The sequence below is a fragment of the Pseudoliparis swirei genome, chromosome 8, assembly GCF_029220125.1.
Source record: "Pseudoliparis swirei isolate HS2019 ecotype Mariana Trench chromosome 8, NWPU_hadal_v1, whole genome shotgun sequence".
Classification (NCBI taxonomy): domain Eukaryota; kingdom Metazoa; phylum Chordata; class Actinopteri; order Perciformes; family Liparidae; genus Pseudoliparis; species Pseudoliparis swirei.
This window is the reverse complement of record NC_079395.1, coordinates 8,931,836-8,953,038: the sequence shown is the minus strand read 5'-3', so window position 1 is coordinate 8,953,038 and position 21,203 is coordinate 8,931,836. Positions and strand designations below refer to the sequence as shown.

Below are 21,203 nucleotides of genomic sequence, written 5' to 3'. Positions count from 1 at the left end.
ACACAGTTAGTAAGGCATACTAACTAATCATTGCACATGCACTTTTTGCACTCCTGCCCTGCTTTTTGTATTTTTGTATTTTTAGTAGTACTGATTGTGTTTGTATGTTTTTATGTTTTATGTTCACTGTATGCACCCATACACCAGAACAAATTCCAGGTAGGTGAAAACCTACTTGGCAATAAATACAATTCTGATTCTGATTCTGATTCTGATTCTGATTCTGATACAGTGGATGATATCGTAATAGTAATTGCTTTTATAACAAAACAGTACTTCTTACATTAATGGAGTCCCAAAAAAGAAAACAAAAGAAACTGCTAAGATTATAGACCTAGACTTATAAGTAGAGTTTATCTGTTTTCATCAAATATATCTGCTCTTTTTTTCAAGTGAAAAAAGAAAGAAAATTATCATATTGTTATTAAGGGGGTCCCAAAGACGTAATATAAAGTAATAGAAGTAATAAAATCAAAGGAACAAAATGCAAATCGAGGCTTTTGGAATTCATACATGAATTCAGTCACTTATAGACATTTGTAATGTTTATTTAAATCATTTATATGAAAGCTCCAGTCATCCACAGCGATAGTATGTACTTTACAGTAAAAACCTAACATGGATATATTTGTCATGCTCTATGAAGGCCTGACGAGGGCGCTGAAGCTCCATAAAGATTACACGCAGCAATGCTTTTATTTTGAAAGTCCCGCTAAATTGGCTCGCGCTGCGACTCGAGTCCTTCACTTGGCAACAGCTGAGGTCAGCCGGAGCCCAGGACCAGGTGAACAGCCGGGAGTCGGTGCAGGAATCCTCTCAATGTGCCGGTGATTACAATTCAGATTGTCTCAATCAGTTAAAAAACATTGTTGAGCTTGTTTAGCTGAATTAAACCGGTTTAACAAACGTAGCTCGCGCTGCTCGCCGTTAGCCTTCTTAGGTAACCTAAGTTAGCTTTAGCTTCTCAGCCAGGCCAATAACTGTAGCGTTAACGCTCGCGTTTTCAAAACATGTGCTGTTATGAATCTTCTGGCAGATAGTGAGGGCTAAGGTGCTGCTGGTTTCATTGTCTGAGGGGTTTTCCCTCAAAATCGATTTGAAACTTGACAGAATACTCAGATTATTTGGAAGATATGAGGTGTTGTGCTAATGAATAACAGCTGTACCTTTTGGATAATTCAGTTTTACCAGTTTAAAGACACGACGGGTTTATTTGTATAGAACAGGGGCAATTTACAGGACAACAAAAATAACCCAGAGTGATTCAAAATAGAATGCCATAACATACACGTTGACTAAAGGATAAACGACAAATAAAGTGATTATCTTTCCAAAACATATATACACATGAGAAAAGTGTTGTAACATGACTTTGATCTCTTCATCGTGTCTCTGACTCTTGATTTGCTAGGTAGCTGGTGGTTTAATGCCAACAGGATGCCCCCCCCCCCCTTCCCTCTTCTCTTGTCAGTAACATATTCATATTATTTTAACCACTGTGTTCTACACAGTTCCAATGCAAACTGTTAATCGATCCCCATTTGAAGAGACAGACAAACTAGTATTACACAATGAGCAATATAACATGTTTGAGAGAGAGATAATCAATATGTTGACAGGGTAAGACTCAAATGGGTTAATCAGCCATGTGTAGAGCCACACAGTCTCTCGTCTTGTGCTAACTTTAATTGGATGTTGCATGTTGTCTAGTCAGCTGGATTTACAGCTGCTTAGATGATGGGATCCTATTGTCGGGAAACTTTATTTACAAAGCTTTTTGTAGAAAGCCTCTGATCTTTTTATGCACTCAAAGAACGTCGCATTATTCAGGCGTGTTCATTCTGTAGGTACGGTATGGTTTGAAATACCGTTGATGGGTGTGCTGCTAATCCTTTAGGTCACTGGCTGACTCATACATTTAATAGTTCCTTCGTGATAGCTTTCATGCAATAAATATGAATAATGTTTTTACCATATGGTGTTTCGCCCTACTCTCCTTGGGTTAGGCAAGCATGACTACTGTATGGGAGAGTCTTCATGTAATAACGTTGTTATATCCCCTCCTGAGCTTCCAAGGTTAAATCCTTTCGTCTCCGCAGCTCCAGCAGAATGGTGATGAGGATAAGAGCGCTGCCAAGTCATGGATAGAGCGCCACGATGACACATGAAACCCTCACAAGCTCCCAGCTGTCCGTCAGGGCGGCTGCCCTGCGCATGGTCGACCTCCCTCTGTCCGTGTACAGCTCTCTGGCTCAGGTGAGGGTGTTTGAAAGTGGTGGGAGTTTTTCAACTTCTCTTCTTACTGTTTTCTATATCTACAGCATGAGAGGCGAGGTTGTTGAGCGTTCAATTGCACTTTGTCAGGTTCTTAATTAGTTTAATACTATTTATTTAATTAGTTTAGTCTTACTATAAATATTTGAACCAAAATAGCATTATTTATTCGCTTTTGATCTGCTCCTTATTCTGTAGAAATACAGAGTACCATAAAACACAACAAGACATTTCCCAAAATATGAGTGGAAACTGCATCAAAAGATTCACAGATGTCTCCGACATCCATTTAACGGTTGTCATTCATTTACCTTTCATATTCTTGAGTCTAATTTTTAGCTAATTAGCTAGAAAATGTTGTTGTTCAGAAATGTGAGGCAGTTCATTGTAATTTCAAACATAAGTTCAACCGAAGTAATACAAAAAAATGCATACTTATAATTGTGGATGAGGGCAGACTTTGTTGTAAGCTTTGTGAAATTGAGAATGGGATTCACTTTTTGTTAAGCTGTCCTGTCGATGATGACATAAGGGATCTACTTCTTAGTAGAATGACATCCATTTCTGTGGCTGGATGACAAACTTGAAAGTGAGTTTGTTATTATAGCAGAATATATTAAATATTTGCAAAGCTTTATATTTTGTTTAAGACTGAGCAGTAAAATAATGTGTAATTTTGTAATGTAATTACATGTTTGACCACTTTAGCTGTACCCTTGTAATGTTGTTCTTTAGATCCATGACATGGCCTTACATGCTAATGCTATTTATACTTCTAATTCACACAAATACAGTACAAATTAGAATGACTTATGAGGAAAGTCTGCACAGAATGAAGTACATTACCGCACTGAGCGTGCGTCTGTGTCCGGGGTCACAGAGCAGATCTGATATCATTTAGTATCTGATTGGCGCACGTCTGACATGTGAGAGTCGCAGCAACAAGAAGAAGAACCAGCATGGAAACAACTGCTGGCCTGTGACAGCATTTCAATCATCCTGTCCCATTTTAATATTATTTCAGTTGTCATAGCTCCAAACTCTGTGTTTATGTTATCTTCAGTTGTTGGGAATGTGCAGCTGCTATGTCGGTGGTTCTGTCTATAGAGAGATATGAGAGGGGGGGGGGGGTACGCACGCTCAACATTTATTCTTTCAAGTGTTGCACTTGACATTATCTGACAATCTCTGTTGCAGAATTTCAAGGATAAATCCATGGACCTTGGATATTATTGTCACTGAGCTTTGATAGTCGTTGGCTACTCTGTCATTTATGTGTTTCGCTTCTTTGCCTCACTTGTCAAGATTTTGTCTACTTCGGCCAACGAGGCCCTAAAACTTCTCTTGCGGGCGCGTCGGGGACAGAGACACATGAGTCTTAGTTTGGTCGGATTACAATTTTTTGAAAATCCAAATAGAAAAAGAAACACTGCTGCTTCGGCTTCTTTTTCGGATGCATAAACTTCCGTTGTGTCTCCCTCCCCCTGTCCTCCAGGTGAGTGTCAGCACAGGCACCAAGAAGTTGGTGGCAGCCACGGCCTTTGGTGCCATCTCGCTCCTCTTCCTCGCCCGCCGCTTCCAGCGGAGGAAGGGAAGGAAGAATGCTCAGTGGGAGCCGGCTGCCTTCGAGATTATCTCTCCGGCTTCAGGAGGAAACGGTAAAACTTCCTTTCATCCAGCGGCTCACTCTCCATTCAGTACGCTGGCCCAGTTGCCGGTTTGCGATGTGATCAGATTGACGTGCTGGGCCGCTCCGGTGTTCCCTGGAACTGTAAACAGAAAGCTCCAGATGAATGATTTACCTCTTTTAATGCAGGAGTATTTACCAATGATTAGAGTTTCCAAGAGAAATTAATAGAAATGCAGTTGATCAGGGCTAAAAAGATATTTTTTGACAAACTGAGTGTTTTTTGTTCGTTTGTTTTTTCACATATGGACTAATTACATACAGATTTAAACTGTTACAGGATGGTATATTGGCAAAGACAATTATCTTTCTCCATATGTGAAAACTTCAGCTCACAAATTTAGCTCTTTAAAAAAAAAAGGTCTGATGTGGAAACAATTTTGTGTTCGGACAGATTAGTAACAACGTCAAAATACCCAATTCAACCGCGGTTTATCTGTAGTGTAATCCTGTAACGTGCTCATGTTCACTGTATTCTGATTCTATCGACCCAGATAACACCGGTCACAACATCACACTCTCCCTCAACTCCAAGAATGGCTACACCTCTGGTCTCCTCCATGCAGGAGACTACAGGAAACTGTCCGGGTCCCTGCTGAGCCTGGCCTCGGTGAGACAAAGACATACTCCTAAAGATGTGGATTTATGATGTAAAGCACGGAGACATAATGCAAATAATGAGGTGCATTTGTTAAGAAGGCGACGGAAGAATAGTATACATTTAAATATGGAATGTGAATGGCAGTAAATAAGAAATATCGGCTACTGTTAATTTTGAACTATTCAAATAGTCATTATTTTTAATAATGCTGTATTTTTAAAACGCTCTGTTGCATTGCTGGCTCAAATAAGTCGAATAAAATGACGCTTGTCATTTTGTCGGCTGCATTGTGCTCGTGCTGCTTCTGAAAGCCGTAACTGTTCTTCTGCTCTGTGTTTGCAGGTGAAAAGCGTGAACTCGTCCAGCAGCAGCACCTGTGCAAATGGATCCACCTGCTGGGACCAAGAGGCGGAAGCGGATACCTGCAGTGTGGTCAACCTACCGGTCACCACACCTGAAAACCTGTACCTCATGGGTAAAGAAAGGGGACTGCGTCACCTCACTGTGTTTGGAATGACCGCAACATGAATGCGTTTAAAGGATGGAAGTCTTCAAATAGTCGTATGGGACTCTGAGTTTGTGTGTGTGTGTGTGTGTATTTGCAGGGATGGATTTATTTGAAGAGGCGCTCCGGCGGTGGGAGGAAGCGCTGACGTTCAGGAGCCGGCAGAGCGAGGACGACGTCAGTTGCGCGTCCGTCAAAACGGGAGCCGGCGACGCCATCGCCGAGCAGAGCATGGAGGTGAACACACGGAAGCACGCTGGTCATTTAAAAGATATCGATTTGTTTTAAATGGGGTAGATTTACCACATCCCCATGATAAACACCAAGTCAACACATTTCATTCTTGCAATGCCCCATTTAGTCATAGATTAAGGGGGAGGAGTTCCCCAGGCGCTGCTTTTAACATGTTTGCTCTAAAATAAATGGCTTACGCAGACTCTTCTACAAATAAATAACATGTCCGTACTATCTGTTTATACCAGAGGAAGAGAGAAGAGATCCTACTGCCTACAAACACTGCACTCCAGGTCACATTTATGAATAACCAGCACTCTGACAAACGGCTGACTCATTCTCTAGCCTTGATTAGTTCAGGTCTAACGGCGAATGTTAGGCACCCAAACATGGATCCAGTCTGCTGCTCAAGTCTTCTCCCAATGAGATCTCCTACTCGGTTGAGCCTCTTCAGAACGCTTATTAGGAGATCGGTCACAGGGAATAATCAAGAAAGAACTGAAAGAGACACTCAGAGTGAAATATATCCTAAACTTCCCCCCAGCTGGCTCTTTTCAAACATTAATCTGATGCTGACGTTTGAATGGCTTGTTTTCTGAAGTAATATTTCATGTGGTTATGAATTCCTTTTTCTTAAGATGGGCTTTTGAGTCAGTGAGCCATATTTCTGCGGTTGAGCATTTGTGTTTGTGTGTTCAGGACGTCCTCAGTGCAGAGTTCATGCACAGGCTGAAGTCTCTGCTGCAGCGGGCGTACAGCCTCCAGGAGGAGTTCGAGGGCGTGTTGTGCGTGTCGGAGCCCTCGTCCCACGGCGACAGCCAGGGTGAGTCACTCGTACGACGTTCCGTCTTTTCCGCGGTCAATGCGGTATTCCGCAACGTGTTACAGTGAGTGTTCTCCATCACAGATAAAACGACAGACATTTTGTCCAGAGAGGAGCTGGACGACGCCGGCGTGCGAGACAGCATCAGCATCGCCTCCACGGACTCCTTTGTGTCCGCTGCGGAGGTGAGAGGAACTCTCGCCTCTTCTCGAAATGTATATGTGTTGGTTATCTTTCTTGCATCTAAAGAGCTCTTTATATGCTCGACTCTCTTTTCATCCGTCATCGTTTGGTTCTACGAAAGACATCTCCGTTTTCATACTTCATATTTGTATGTTTACTCTGTTGCTTTGCTTGCTGCTGCTCCAAAAACAATTCCTCCTGGGGATGAATGAAATCTCTTTCTCTTAAACCAGAAAACAGAGTCCAATTTTGGTGGCAATGCTAATCACAAAAAAGTAACACAAAATGATCTTTGAGTTCTAAGAACAAAAAAAGACGACATGCATTCCGATCAGAAACAAACAAACCAACATCTTTATGTCAATTCAACTTTGAACCAGTTCACAGCCAGAATCCAGATTCCAAAAGCTTTGAGCTTCTCCTGAAGGTCACCGCCCGGTGTTCACCTGCTCTCTGCTCATCTCCCCAAGCCCCTGTGACGGCTCCAGCTGAGGTTCCACTGCTGCGGCTGCACTGGACCCACAAAGTAGAAAAACAAACTGGTCGTTTAGAAATACAGAATACATTCTTTGAAACATTCAGGTGGAGACACTCATCTCCCCGTGCTGTGTATCTCCACCAGAATTTGGCACTAATATGAACAGCAGTTGGATGTAAATAGCTGCTAAATGTTTTTGGGCGAAGTGTCTTTTTATAAAGGAATGAAAGTTTGTGTTCCCTCCAACCTGCTCCACCACCTGCAGACCACAGAGCAGCCAAACCGGCTCACTCGCATTTATAAATAGGCCTTCGACATTCTTCAGTCAACAACATTGCAGCTCGCTGTTGCTCTGCAGCCGTTTGCGCTTCACAACACGGAGAGATCACCGGCTGCTCCGGGAGACGGCACCGACTATGAACAACTTTGACTTTCACTTCAATCGGATCGCAAATAAATAGATAAATTCAACACATTGCAATAAATAAATGCAGTGGAGGCATGAAACGAATAGAGTTTGACTTGTTTTATCTTTGACCTGATATTTTTTCACATGTTAGTGTCAAAGGGGGTTTGGGGCAAAGCAGACCAAACATTTTTAAAAACATAATTCAATTTCCACTCTGAGATGACGAGTCCAAGACATATTCGGTTGCTTCTCAATCGCTAATATTAATGAGCAGACAATCAGACTGTTGGCAAACCGAGTGTTGTACAGCCCAAGATAACGGGGATGAATGTAATATTCACATAAAGGCTTTAGCGTCTGGACCTACTGCATTATTCATAAGGAGGAATGGATTAAAATGGTCATTATTTCCTCCATAATCACCTGTTTTCTACTTTGTTTTGTCTCAGCTGACGGAGTACCGGGAGCTGAGGAGCGTCTTCGCTCTGGGTCATCACCTGTTCTACGAGGAGGCCCTGCAGATGGCCGAGGATGGAAAGATCTCCTGCAGGGTGCTGCGGTAAATAAATACATTTATCATAAGACGCATTAACCGCAGATAACCTGGACAACGCTGCGTAGTCTGCCGACATTTTAATCTGGTCTCTGTCTTGATTTTCATCGTCAGGACTGAGATGCTCGAGTGTCTCGGGGACATCGACTTCCTGGCCAAGTTGCACTGCGTGCGGCAGGCGTGTCAGGTACACGACAGGCGTAGGAATGAAAATACATCATAACATGCATAGAGGGAAAGTCCTAATAATCTGACTGACTATACAAACACAAGTAATATTAATGTGGATAAACAAGGAAGGAATCCGATATACCATTCATAGTATTGAGCGAGCTTACTGAAGAAAATACATGTTAACTTTGTGTAGAATATTTCATTTTATCTTCATTGTATCTCCATTTTAAGCACACACAAAAAAACAGATAATTCGATCACATTTTTGACTTCACTTTTTTCTTTTCTCCAGCTCATTTTGTGCGAGACAACCACCCGGATGTTTCTTGCCGACACGGGAAAGAAAATCCTGTCTTCCATTATTGTGAAAGCGCAGAAGGTGAGCCTGAAGCCGGAATTAGTGGACGATAAGATCCTCCAAGAGTTTTCTTCCATTCCCAAATGTTACCGTTTGGTTTTCAGAGCCCAAACCGATTCGAGGAAGTGTTTGAGGAGATGATTTCCTTCCTGGAGCACACGGAGCACTGGGAGAACACCGAGGTGGAGCTGGCCACGCGAGGGGTACGAGGGCCGCGTTGGCAGATTATTAAACTCCTCTTCAAAATAAGGTCTGTAAACCTCACGCTGCTCCTCTCACCAGGTGAAGCACTTGAACTTCTATGACATTGTGCTGGACTTCATCCTGATGGACTCGTTCGAAGACCTGGAGAATCCACCGGTCTCCATTCAGAACGTGATCAACAACCGCTGGCTCAACGCGTCCTTCAAGGAGACGGTCCGTAAACGTGATATTAAACTACAAACCTGTAAACAGAAGTAGACATGTATACTTAGTACTACAGACCTGAATTATGCGTGTGCATATATACACGGTGATGTCAGAAAATTACAACTCTCGAGGTAAAATACAGTACATGCAGAAATCTTTCTGAGATACTTTGTAGTTCCATGTATCTGGATTTTGTAAAAAAAATTGTATGCATCTATTTGTATGACTAGTGATGATTTAACATGCATGTATTTCACAGGCGGTGGCATCCAGCTGTTGGTCAGTGATGAAGCAGAGGAGACAGCACATGAAGGTACAGGTCCAATTATCGGGCTGGAAACCGACATTTTGTTTATGACAGACAACCAAATCACGACTGTGCTTATCGGTAGTTTTTTCAGTAACGGCTCCTCTTCGTCTCAGGTGTCCGACGGCTTCATCGCTCATTTCTACGCCGTGTGTGAGCAGATCAGCCCCGTCCTGGCCTGGGGCTTCCTGGGGCCCAAGAGCTCCCTGCATGACTTCTGCTGCTCCTTCAAGGTCGGTCCGATAGACGCGCTTAGCACCTTGCTTTCGATAGGATCTTCACTTGTGTTGCTTTCTGCCCTCTCAAGTGTCATTCTTGTACCTCCTTAAGGTGCCACTGTAACCAAAATAGGGACACACTGATTTTTGTTTCTCTGAAAAAATTATTTCAATTTTATTGGAAAACTGATTGTGTGCCTTTAATTAAATGTTGCAGCAGATCCAAAGATTGAAACTGGTCCGCATACAGAAGATACTGATGAACGACGCACAACATGTTTCTTAAACAAGACCAACGAAGTCTGAAATTGCACCAGCGATACAAATATAATTTTTCATAAACCTGGCTGTGGCCTCGAAAATAAGATCACCAGTATAAAAATGGTGCCTCCACTTAAAGTTGGATATAAATATTAATTCAAATAATTTTCTGAGGTTTTAATAAGAATACAAATTGAAAAATAAAATATGTTAGTAAAATAAATACAAGGAACAACATGGTGAATGGGATCAAAATGACGTGAAAGGCGAGAGGGTGTAAAATATTTATTTTCTAAAATGAAAGGCAATCTTCGGGTTAAACGGTCCAAGTATCCTGAAATTGCACCAGCGATACAAATATAATTTTTCATAAACCTGGCTGTGGCCTCGAAAATAAGATCACCAGTATAAAAATGGTGGTCCAAAGAAGTTGGATATAAATACGGTATATGAAACTGAAATTAATAAGAATACAAGAAGAAAAAATAATATATCGTATAAGAGCAAATAAATACAAAACAACATGGTGAAGTGGGATGAATAAAGTGGCCTACCTGGGAGCCGACTCCCTGCAGCAAGTCAACGGCTGCAGCGCCCAGCAGGTGCAGCTGGTGCCCAGCGGCGAGCTGGAGGCCCGAGTGCAATGAGGCGGGGAACCTGCATCCGGACGGACCCGGGTCATCGCAGCACACACACACACACACACACAAACACACACACACAATGGTTCTTCTTGGGTGAGGTGAATTTGCACCGTCACTTTATTTTCCATAAATCTGCTCATTCAAGGCCCTAAATGTAAAACCAGACTTCACCTTGGTGCGACACATCACAGCTCCCGTTGTTTGAGGATCAATTGTACCAGCTTGCCTTCACATGTGATCATTATCTCCAGTGCGGCTCCTCCTCCTCAGCCATGTTTCACCGTGCACGTTAGTTTTAAAATACAGCAATACTATTTAAACCTGCTGAGACATTTCAGTAATTATCTTGCAATAAGTTAATATTACGCTGTGACACTTGTTATTGCTATTAAGAGCAGTTTGTGTGGCAAGGATATTTTAGTATTTATTTTTATTATAAAGTGTCGATTTATTTTTTAGAAGCTGTAGATGTGCCTGTATGCATTTATGATCAGCTTCAAACGCAGTAGTGGGAATACCAGTGTTGTAATTAAAACTATCGTAGAGGTTTATTGGATACATTTCCACAGCATACTGAAAATCAACAATGCAAAACCAGTAAATACGCTTTGTTTGCGCTGCAGGGAATCATTGGTCAACTAGACGAGGTGTAATACACGTCTAATGTGTTGGAGTTATTGCACGGTGTTGCTTAAAAGCTGTTTTCTTTGCACCAGGATTCACAACCCGTCATGCACTATTTAAATAAAGCCCTCTAATCCCGTCAGCTACAGGATATGAAAGATTACACATCCTACAGTTGTTCAACACTTACATGGAAGAAGCCTTATTAATGCACATATTCAAGCCTCGTCTTCATCACTGAATGTAAGTCTTAAATATATTGTCGTCTGCTCTGATCAGTCACTGCCATGTACAGAACATGCGCAATTTAAACGCTTAGAGCAGCCGGGACTGCAGGAATAAACCTGCAGTTGGAGTTCGTGTTCCAGAAATACCAGATACATAATGTGAGTGAAGTCGTGTGCAGTGTTTTCCACTTTGAAAGATCGGTTCATCTTTAACACCCACATGTGTACTTTTCTGGAGTTACTGGTCACTCCTAATTTGAGGCTCCAGTTGGTCATCAGGTTAATCTGTGTCCAGAGAGTTTCATCTGGAGCCCCAAGTCTCCGGCTTCCAGCCGCTTGCATGTGGATGTGTTGTCCCGTCTTGAGCTGTAAGAGCCACGGGTTGTCTGTTTCTCCTGATCAGCGCCTCATGAAAGCTCCTCAGCCAGTATGGACAGGAACGGTGGAGCAGTTTCAATGCACATTTTCACCATGATGATATTGATGTGATTGTACTTAAGATGGTTGTCCAAAAAACTGTACCGTTTTGTTTTTATCAAATAAAGCAAAAATACTGGTTTGTTATTTTTCCTTCAAGTCGTGAACTTTTCTCCAGAATGTAAAAAGAAACTGGACGAGGCAAATTCATTTGTTACAACTTTATTAATGAACATGGCAACATTTCAAAAGTCATAACAGTTAATTCAATAAGCAAAAAAACTATATTTGATAATATACACAAACACAACCTTGTTTACCTCTAAGGCATGCTCCTTGATTTGTCTTCTACACCCCCACGAACTCTGTGTTGAAACACTGAGCATCTCATGTTTGCCTCAAAGCAAACAGACCCTTTAACTACAGAGAAAAGTGATTGAAAGCTGACAACCCACCCTCCCCCCAATTTTTTACTGCCAACAAAAACAGTGCATGTTATTTAAAGTTTATCACTTCCTGTCCTCATCCAACTTTCTAAAGCATTGCTATGGACTAAAGGTTATTGAAGGAATTCAGGCAACAGAGATATCTAAATACACTATGGCATCATGGATTTTAGAAAACAGTTGATCCGAGCTGAAAAACATTTATCTGACCAACACTTGGCAATCACAGAATTTTAATTTCATTGCGTTGCTGTTTTTACCTTATGACTGGAGCTCTTGAACGGTCTACGTTCAGCAGTGGGATTGACTCAAAGGATTCCTCCTTTTGGGGACAAACTACGACAGCGCCTGATTCTAAGACCTACGCTTGCAGCCTCCTCCAACACTGTGAGCAAGAAGTGAAGGCAGCAGCGTTTCAATAGGAGATTTGCACTGCACTTCAGGGCAGATTCACACCACGGCAGATTATAAAAGTTTAAAAAAAAAGAATGAATTTCACCGTTGGATCCAACGGTTCAGCACATTGCTAACTTCTGGCAACAGGTTTGCGTGGCATGCAGTCGTGATCTACCAGCGTCATATTATCTCAAGCATCGACACGCTGACTTACCGGGATGAAAAAATAAGGCTATCAAATATTAAGCACATACGACAGCATTTCCTCAGTGAGCCTAGGAAACAACTTTCTGGGTAAAGTCACTTTTTGAAAAGTCAAACTTCATGTAACAAAGTCATACAGTTCATTCAAGAAAGCAGATCATCTTATAGGGCTGTTCACACTAGATAAATCTTTTCACAACATTTCTTCACAACTAAGCATAAATGCATTGAGGCATGTTAAAGACACAGGTATGCATTTCTTTGCATGTAAATTAGTCATGTCACTAGACAAAAACACTGTTTTCCTTAGGTTTCGCTTACCTGTGTTATTGCAGCAGAACCTAAGGTGCAAGGTCTGGGACGACACTGCAAAGATCAGATATATTGCACTGTTTGCCATCAGTGAACAATGCTTAAAGTTAACAGCCTTTCACAACAGTGCTCATTGAGAAAAATGTCAAAATCAATACTGGGCTAGTCAGAAGCACTTCCACTACTACCATTCCACATGCTCAGATAGGACATTGAAGTAATGACAGCAGAAACCTAAGCATGCTACACTGGGGTTATGCAGTAGGGCTTTTCTAAGCAATATGTTGCAATAAATGTCTTTTTTTTTTAAAAACATGAGTGAACTAGGCAATGGCACTTCAGGTATCTAAAACGCAAATAACCACATGGGTATCCTTAAAACAGTTCCTACCAAGAGTGTAACAGAGTGCTGACATTCAAATCCTCAGTTCAGAAAGCCAACTGGCACTGAAAAGCTACCAACACAAAGAGGCTGACGAGCTACAAAGAATCAACATACGGCAAAGATTCAGTCTGAAAGCTGTGGGGTCAAATATATGTCTCAGAAACATGTGGCACAAGAATCCAAAGTACTATTCCTCTCCTCAGAACATTTCATACTTACCCAGAGACAAAGGGAAAAATGGCAAAAATACTACATCTTTTGCAGTTTATAAAGCATCAAAAAAGGCGATTCTCTCAGTCAGTCACAGTTTTGTACTTACAGTATAGGAGGGCTCAACTGATGGATGAAGACTGCTTAGCCACCCCCGGCCCTATAACATCTATGTTCTTATATTGGATAAACACTAACAGAATGGGGACAGCAAAAACGATTTTTGCAATGTTTTTATATTAAAAAAACATTTTCTTTTTTAAAAACACAAATTTATATACATGAGTTAGTTCGCACTTTGAAATGGGCAAGACAAACGTTTCAATGCATTTTCGATACAACGGCAATTTACCTGACTGTCCTGGAAAAAGAACAGCACAAAGAAATATATATAGCACTAAAAATATGCAACATTTCTTGCAACCACGTTTCTGAGGGAACAGGTTAGAAAAAAAGTACTTGCTTACCGCTCGTCTAAACTTGCCTGTGGAGGAGGAAGTGTCTATATCAAGGCAATACAGTGCATACTACCTCAACAATGTCAGCAAACGAGACAAAATTATAGAGAGGTGTACCACAGCAACGCAGTTAATGCATGAATTACGGTACATGTATACCCGCCGACGTTCTTACGAACAAACGTCTGTCTACGGCTGAAGTCAGAGAGCAAAATCAGGAAACAGAAGTTTAAATAAATGTCTATCAACAAGGACGTGTTTGTCTGAATCACTCGGGATCATTGCACGCACAAAACATATCTAAAAGCCTTATAGACAGTTGGAGAGAGACAGGACAGCACAACTTTGAGTTAACCAGTTTTGGACAAAACCCACATGGCCTGGGGTTTTTTTTTTTAACTTTCCCCCCATAAAACAAAAACATACAGATTCCTCTTAACCCGTTTGGTTTAAAACCACCTCAACTTACCAACACAGGAGGTTTCAGTTTGTTTTATTGCAAAAACACAACAGGAAATAGCATTTTAAAACTGAGATGATTTACATGGTAATGTCTACAGTTTAATAAACATGACTTCTAACCACATTTAATGTAGATACAGGGCTGGAATGACCATATGTATAATTACCTCACTAAAAACAAAGCATTTACAACAAAAAAACAACAACAAAAGAGGACGTGTTCGCCGGGTAATCTGCCATCTATGTGAACCGCTTTCAAACCAAGGAAATTTAAGATCTTCATCAAGGCGGCTGCATCCAAACATTAACAAAGGATTTTGTTTCGACAATGTAGCATTTACTTTATGTCCCCTTCACATTACTGGCCCTGTGCAGAAGAAATACATAGAAGATACATTGCATGTTAACAGCAGAATTAGTTGACTCAGCTTCCCAAAATAAAAAGCTAAAAACCTTTTAGGGAGAAAATAGTTTAGGTTAAGTGTGTGAAGCTGCTTCAGTCACTGGGGTCCTGTAAAACCTGAGGAAGGAAGACTGTTAAGACATAAAATAATTGGGTATTCAGTGGATGTGCAGGGCAGATTCTCATCGGGGGTATACCTGAGGGGCTTGTGGTGCTCCACCCATTGCCTGAGGGTTGGCTGTGCCGTAGTAAGCAGCCTGCTGGCGGTAGTACTCCGCCCAGGCAGCGCTGTAGTCCGGCTGGCCGCCAGGCTGGGAGGCGGCAGCTGCTGCTGCAGAGGCCTGAGGGGGCGCTTGACCTGAAAAGGTCAATTAAGATCAAACTTTTGGAACCAAAAATACACTTGGGGAAACGTCAGAGACTACTCAGCTTCCGTGTAAATGTATCCTCTTGAAACGGTAGAGATACGTGCATCCTGATATAATGAATAACACAAAATTATTGACATCACAAAAACAGCTCCAAGTCTTTTGAGCGAGCATCTTTATAAGAAGGTGAACGAACCCACTACCCTTTCTCTGGGTGGCGGGACAGAAACCTTCTGCCTTTCTGTTGGGCAGCTGAGGCAGCAGCCACTCGACTGCAGAGGGCTGCTAGAGGAGCTCAGCCACCCGTCAACATCCAATACATTAATCTCAGAGCTCCGGGCTGACTTGACTCACTTGTTCATCTACTTGAGGACATTCCCATTTCTAGCTCTCGACTGGAAAGTGAATTCTGTTATATAAACAGCTATTAAAAAACAGGATCACACTTTGGATCAATGTATTGGTTGTTGCACAAACAAAGTTTAAATTAAAGCTTTCGAGAGTAAAATATCAATGAAGTATGTGTGAACTCAGCCATATTTCAGCTAACAGGAGTATCAACCTTGTTTCTTGTAATATTCCTCCCAGGCTTTCGTGTAGTCCTGAGGTTGTTGATTCTGTTGACCTACAAAGATGAGGGAAAATGTGTCAATGCATCTAAATGTAAAATGTAAAAAAAACCTGACTTTGTATCCTACGTGACTTTTATCCACGACCATCAAACCAAACATGTAACTCTAGTTCAGGAGCACATTCATGGCAGATGGAAAAGCTCTGATAAAGCTAGCTGATAAACCCTCATATAGCCTTTATAATAAGCTGATAAAAAAGATGGCTCCTGCGTCGATAGCTAGTCAAAAGTGTTGCAGTCTAAACAGCACAGGCATCCAATTTCGAACTAAAAACCCTCCACAGCCGACCAGCAGCAGTCTAATACCCAGGCCGTAAAAAGAAGCCGATTGTACACCCCGTCGCTGTTGAGACCGTCTTGTGTTAATGGGTGTACACTGAAACTACGTTCGTATACCCGTTTTCTTATAATATTCCACCTGTCTGGGTCGACTGATTAAAGATGGAGGAAAACTACGCTGTCCCTAGGGTAATGTTTAAAAAAAAAACTGATTGTCTGCAAAAGGTGGAACCAAACCAACTAGTTTCCTGTTGTTGACACCAGGAAGACGAGAGCCCAGAAAACTCACGTAAAGCACGATGTCTACACTGCTCTACTCCTCTCTCGCCTCAACGGGTTCTGCCAGCGCATGTTCCGAGAAACACTTCAGTCACCTTGTCCGTTGCTCTGAGATGTGCCAGGAGCTCCACTTGTCGGGGTCATGGGAGCCGGCGGCTGCTGGCTGTACTGAGCGTAGTAGGCCGCCCACGCCGCCGCGTTGGCATCGGCTGCTTGTTTATCTGAACAAAGCAAACCAGTTTTGTTAGAAAACAACAGCCAAGATAATTGCTATGAACATAAATATGGAGCTATTGATTATACAAACTGATATTGAACAGAGTTATCAACATTAAGTGCGTGTCAACTGATGGTACTCACTTGGATCAGGTTGTCCCTGTTGCCAGTGTGGGTAGCCATTGCCCCATCCCTGAGGCTGGTACGGTGCTGGTGGACCACTGATCAAATATAAAAATAACCATTAACTTTCGACACACTTTATAAGTCCTTTCTTCTAACATATTGTTGATCTTTATATCAAACAGCCACTGTACTTACTGTGGTCCTGGAGGTCCCTGGTTGTATGGTCCAGGGTTGTATGGACCCATGGGAGCCCCAGGGGGCCCAGGTGGTCCAGGGGGACCATGTGGACCCGGACCTCCGTGTGGACCCGGACCTCCGTGTGGACCACCCATCGGAGTGACGGGTCCCTGAAAACAAAGAAACACATCCCGGTCAGTAAAGAAGCTTATAAAAGACAAATGTCTTTTGATACATCATTTATGTTGCTGGGATTTAACTCCATTGTCTGCCATAATTCTATGGTCTTGTGTTCAGTCTCAGATAAGGGTTGGGGTTATACATCAGCTTCTCAGCGTGGTGCATGCGTTTCATCATTGACCACACACACGGTTCCCATCATCTACGTGCAGTGGGACATTTTATCAAACTGAATCATCTCACCCCAATTTTCTCCTCCACCAGCTGCCTGGCGTAGTCGATCTGTTGAGGGGAGCCACGAACTGTGAACATTTTGATGTTGGGATCAGCGTTGGGTGGAGGATTCCTCTGCAGCTCAATCCGGGCTCCAGACTGTTGGCTGATGCCCTTGATTGTCTCACCGCCTAAATAGTTCAGAAACTAAATATTAACAACCCAATAGCTTGTATAATAATCACTGATGGGGTGAAAGGCCAAGCATACAAATCCTGCAACAACCAATTTCAATCCCATGACTATTAACATTCTTTAGATTAATCAAGGTTCACCTTTTCGAAAGTAAAGTTTCATGTGCATTTAACAGTTTTGGTAAATTATGCTTTTACATATGGGTCATGCACTCAGTTTAACGGCAGTGATGGGTCACTTGCCTTTTCCAATGATGAGGCCGGTCTTCATGGTTGGGACAGTGAAGGTAAACTCCTGCAGTCCACCAGGGGGGCCCATGTTCCAGTTCCCCTGCCCGCGACCACGGCCTCTGCCACCGCCGCCGCCGCCGCCACCACCACCACCACCGCCGCCGCCGCCACCGCCGCCGCCGCCGCCATGTCCTGGAGGCCCGCCGGCCTGTACACTCCGCAGCAGATCGGAAATGATTTCTGCCGCATGCTGAGCTTGGTCAGGGGGACCCATGATCTGTGCTATCCTTTCTGGAGTGCTGCCGTCATCTTGAAGGATAGAATATGGTGGTTAGACCATTGATACATAATTTATGTTGCTGGGATTTAACTTCATTGTCTGCCATAATTCTATAGTCTTGTGTTCAGTCTCAGATAAGGGTTGGGGTTATACATCAGCTTCTCAGCGTGGTGCATGAGTTTCATCATTGACCACACACACGGTTCCTATCATCTACTTGCAGTCCTCATCACTCACCTGGTTTAAACTGAATTCTGACGCCTGTGTCGTTCTGTATTTTCTTGATCATTTCTCCATTTCTGCCAATAACTATTCCCACTGCAAACCGGGGTACAGGAACCTAAATAACAGCAAATAAAACCAAATGTTAAGATACCGATCCAACCCCTGAGCTGCAAATTGAGACAATTGATTACACACTCACATCTAAGCCATCTCCCCCGCCTCCACCATTGCCTCCTCCTCCGCCATTGCCGCCGTTACCACCTCCGCCATTGCCGCCGTTGCCGCCTCCTCCGCCGCCTCCTCCTCCTCCACCTCCAACCCGTGAACCATACTCGCCCCTCTGCTCCCTGAAGCCTTGATCTCTGATCAGCTCCATCACCATCTCTTTGGCTTGCTGAAGATAAAATGAAAGTGTCATTAGCGCACTTCCATGAAGACTCGAAGGACTAAAAAGCAGAGGCAGCAAAACATTTGTTTACAATTCCATAATATTGGAAGTATAACGCTTGACAGGACCCACCTGGACTTTAAAGGGCTCTCCTGAAATTCGGAGAGGCTTGTCAGCACCTGTGTTTTGGGGTCCGTCTTGGATCATGACCATCTTCACACCAGCTCTTTCCTGCAAAGTAGAATCAGAGTGTCTTCATCAAATGATTTCCTTGTTTGAACGACACCATGGTTACCAACACCGTAGAACTCAAGCTCTGACTGCCTGGACACTCACCTGAAGGCTTTTGATGGTTTCTCCACCCTTCCCAATGACAAGTCCGGCTTTCGAGGCAGGGACCATAATCTCCTGGACAGTCATTCCCGGGCCGTCGTTGTGGTTGAATGCTGGAGCTGGACGCCCCTTATCAACAATCTCTGTTAGTAGCCTTTTTGCAGCCCTGAGGGGGAGGAGGGAATGGTTGTCATACAGAGACTGAAATCCCTGACATGGTCCCCAAATAAAAAGCCGTTAAAAACAACATTTCCCTGAAAGGGACTGTTAAATGGAAACGGATGGCTTACTGGATGGATTCTGGTCCTCCTGTTAATGTCACCGACCTATCTGGCATTCCTCCACTGTCTACAACAACACAAAGAAGTTAATGACAACATCACAAGAATAACAATGTCCTCGTATTACAGAGATCCCCAATATCTAGAACGGATCTGAACGTACCAGGCGCAATCTGTATCTTACATCCAGACTCTTGCTGTAGGCGTGATATTTGTTCTCCTCCTCTTCCAATAACTAGAAGGAAAAGGGTGCGTTACACCTCAATATTCAACAACTAACAGCTATTTTCTATTGGTTAAAAACTTACTGAATCCGACCATTCCATCTGGAACCTTGAATTCCTCTGATATTGACCTGAGATTAACAGAACAAAGCGATGTTAAATCAATGCTTTGTTATTAATGACCTATTGTGACTTTTTTTTAAACTACAATTCAAGTATATACCTTGGGGGACCACCCATTCCTCCCATTGCTGAAAAGGCTGCAAAATGAGAATTTACAGCTCATTAGGGGAACAAATATACAACACATTTAAGTTTAACACATGCAACACAGTACCAATTCATGCTATTTTTTTGGGCCAATTACTTTGGGTTGGGAATCATCACAACAGCCACATACATAACTAACTACAGCTACGTCATCAGGTCACTTACCGTCATTTGTAGCCACTTTCTTCGTCTCTGGTTGGTCTGTGACAACATGACATAATAACCAGTATAAGTATCTAGCGTTATACCCACCATTACATTAAGACTGTTTTTCAATTGGTAAAGGGCTTACATTACAGCCTGAAATGTAAATGGTTATGGAAAACAGATGCTTGCAAAGCTACCAGAGCTGGAATATACCCTCAATTGCCTGTTATAGCCAATGCCAACAGTGCGACAATAAATCATACTTCCCTTACTATATGCGTAGTCTTAGTTGAAACAGTTCGATCTGCAATTATAATCTGAAGATATATGTAGATTTGATGCTGTGTAATAATGTTATGATTTAACTTAACATGTCAGCCCCATAAATATCAGATGTATTGCAGAATTGTTTTTATTAATTTACTATTTCCTAGTTGTATCCAATTAACTTGAAACTGTACATAATGGTGTAGGTTTCATATCACAAACTTCAAACTAACAAACCAAGTATGTCTCATAATCCCCACCCCCCTCAGCCGTTTAACTTTAGCTGTACGGTCAGATAGCGAAAATACATCTCAAAACATGCTATATATACATATCATACTGCATTGGCAGTATTATACACGACTACAGTAATGCACATCAACATATAAATGTCACGGTAAACTAAATTTTAATTTCTAGCCAAATACAATTTAGTAGCAGCTAAAACACACAGGCAAGCATCAACTATCAAGACTTGCATTGAATCGATTTAAGCCACTGACCGATATTCAGGTTAGGCATGGGAAAATACCCACCAGCGTCCTCCAGGGGCCTTTTCTGGCCCCCGTAACCGAATTCGTTAGTCGGGGGAGCCGCAACGCCATCGCCACCGATCTTCGCTGCGATCTGAAACAAAATAAACCAACAGATGAAACATATCAGGACGATGTGTCTGCTGTTGGCAGAGCATGTTGATGCTCGGTCGCTCTGGTTGCGGCCTTCCCTTGCTGCTGTTTTTTTCTCGACTTCTGTCCGGAAGTCTGAGCCAACAAAGGAAAGCGAGAACTTCCACTTCAACTAACCGGTAACATTTGCTGTTAACAACCCACAGACGGCTTGTGTTTAAAATAGCAGATTATATTGATCTAATTAAAGGTGTACATGCATCTCAGATCGCTTTTATAACGCATCGGTTGTGCCTTGTGGCGCCACAGAAGCTAATCGCCGTTAGCTTAGCACAGGCCGCCGCGCTTTGCTACGTGACGAGAGGAAAAGTATCATTAACTCGTTTTTTTGCCAACTACTTCGACATTATTTGCACACCAACTTGATATTGTAGTCTTCTTACCTGCCGGGCTCTCTGAAGAGCGTCTTTAAAAGCGTCGTTCATTCCAGCGCCGTTGTTAGAGGACGGGGGCGCCACGCTGCTGTAGTCAGCCATATCTGGTGCTCTTCTCCTCCTCGGCAACACAAGATGGCCGGTTACATTCACCGGAAGTGAGCAGGAAA

The 21,203-nt window shown here is 42.6% G+C and overlaps 2 protein-coding genes across 7 annotated transcripts; one reads left to right on the top strand and one right to left on the bottom strand.

Moving 5' to 3' along the window:
- Positions 1-740: 740 nt before the first annotated feature.
- On the top strand, positions 741-11,527 carry miga1 (mitoguardin 1). Its single transcript, XM_056420579.1, has 16 exons — positions 741-827; positions 2,100-2,256; positions 3,770-3,932; positions 4,456-4,571; positions 4,905-5,037; positions 5,168-5,304; positions 6,001-6,124; positions 6,209-6,309; positions 7,644-7,753; positions 7,862-7,934; positions 8,214-8,300; positions 8,384-8,482; positions 8,562-8,696; positions 8,950-9,003; positions 9,114-9,303; positions 10,023-11,527. The coding sequence occupies exons 2-16, from the start codon at positions 2,158-2,160 to the stop codon at positions 10,121-10,123; spliced, it is 1,722 nt and encodes a 573-aa protein (XP_056276554.1). The 5' UTR covers positions 741-827; positions 2,100-2,157; the 3' UTR covers positions 10,124-11,527.
- Positions 11,528-14,275: 2,748 nt separating this feature from the next.
- Positions 14,276-21,159, bottom strand: fubp1 (far upstream element (FUSE) binding protein 1). 6 transcript variants are annotated; one of them, XM_056420574.1, is made up of 20 exons: positions 21,043-21,159; positions 20,477-20,600; positions 19,725-19,760; positions 19,513-19,549; positions 19,374-19,420; positions 19,229-19,300; positions 19,075-19,132; positions 18,788-18,950; positions 18,584-18,682; positions 18,263-18,457; positions 18,076-18,178; positions 17,571-17,867; positions 17,164-17,324; positions 16,759-16,910; positions 16,582-16,658; positions 16,317-16,442; positions 15,595-15,657; positions 14,862-15,022; positions 14,715-14,781; positions 14,276-14,628 (listed from the first exon to the last, which is right to left on the bottom strand). In XM_056420574.1, the coding sequence occupies exons 1-19, from the start codon at positions 21,133-21,135 to the stop codon at positions 14,758-14,760; spliced, it is 2,088 nt and encodes a 695-aa protein (XP_056276549.1). In that variant the 5' UTR covers positions 21,136-21,159; the 3' UTR covers positions 14,276-14,628; positions 14,715-14,757. The 6 variants fall into 6 exon arrangements, with proteins under 6 accessions (XP_056276549.1, XP_056276548.1, XP_056276550.1 ...); XM_056420573.1 differs by having other exon boundaries at positions 14,276-14,781; XM_056420575.1 differs by lacking the exon at positions 14,715-14,781.
- Between the last annotated feature and the right edge of the window lie 44 nt (positions 21,160-21,203).

Excerpts from the sequence above, each read along its gene's own strand:
- miga1 (XM_056420579.1), top strand. The coding sequence starts at position 2,158 with ATGACACATGAAACCCTCACAAGCTCCCAGCTGTCCGTCAGGGCGGCT. Across the intron at positions 5,038-5,167 it reads TGAAAACCTGTACCTCATGG|GGATGGATTTATTTGAAGAG; the intron begins GTAAAGAAAGGG and ends GTGTATTTGCAG. Across the intron at positions 6,125-6,208 it reads GTCCCACGGCGACAGCCAGG|ATAAAACGACAGACATTTTG; the intron begins GTGAGTCACTCG and ends TCTCCATCACAG.
- fubp1 (XM_056420573.1), bottom strand. The coding sequence starts at position 21,135 with ATGGCTGACTACAGCAGCGTGGCGCCCCCGTCCTCTAACAACGGCGCT. Across the intron at positions 16,911-17,163 it reads TGGTGGAGGAGAAAATTGGG|GGACCCGTCACTCCGATGGG; the intron begins GTGAGATGATTC and ends CTTTGTTTTCAG. Across the intron at positions 16,443-16,581 it reads ACAGGGACAACCTGATCCAA|ATAAACAAGCAGCCGATGCC; the intron begins GTGAGTACCATC and ends TGCTTTGTTCAG.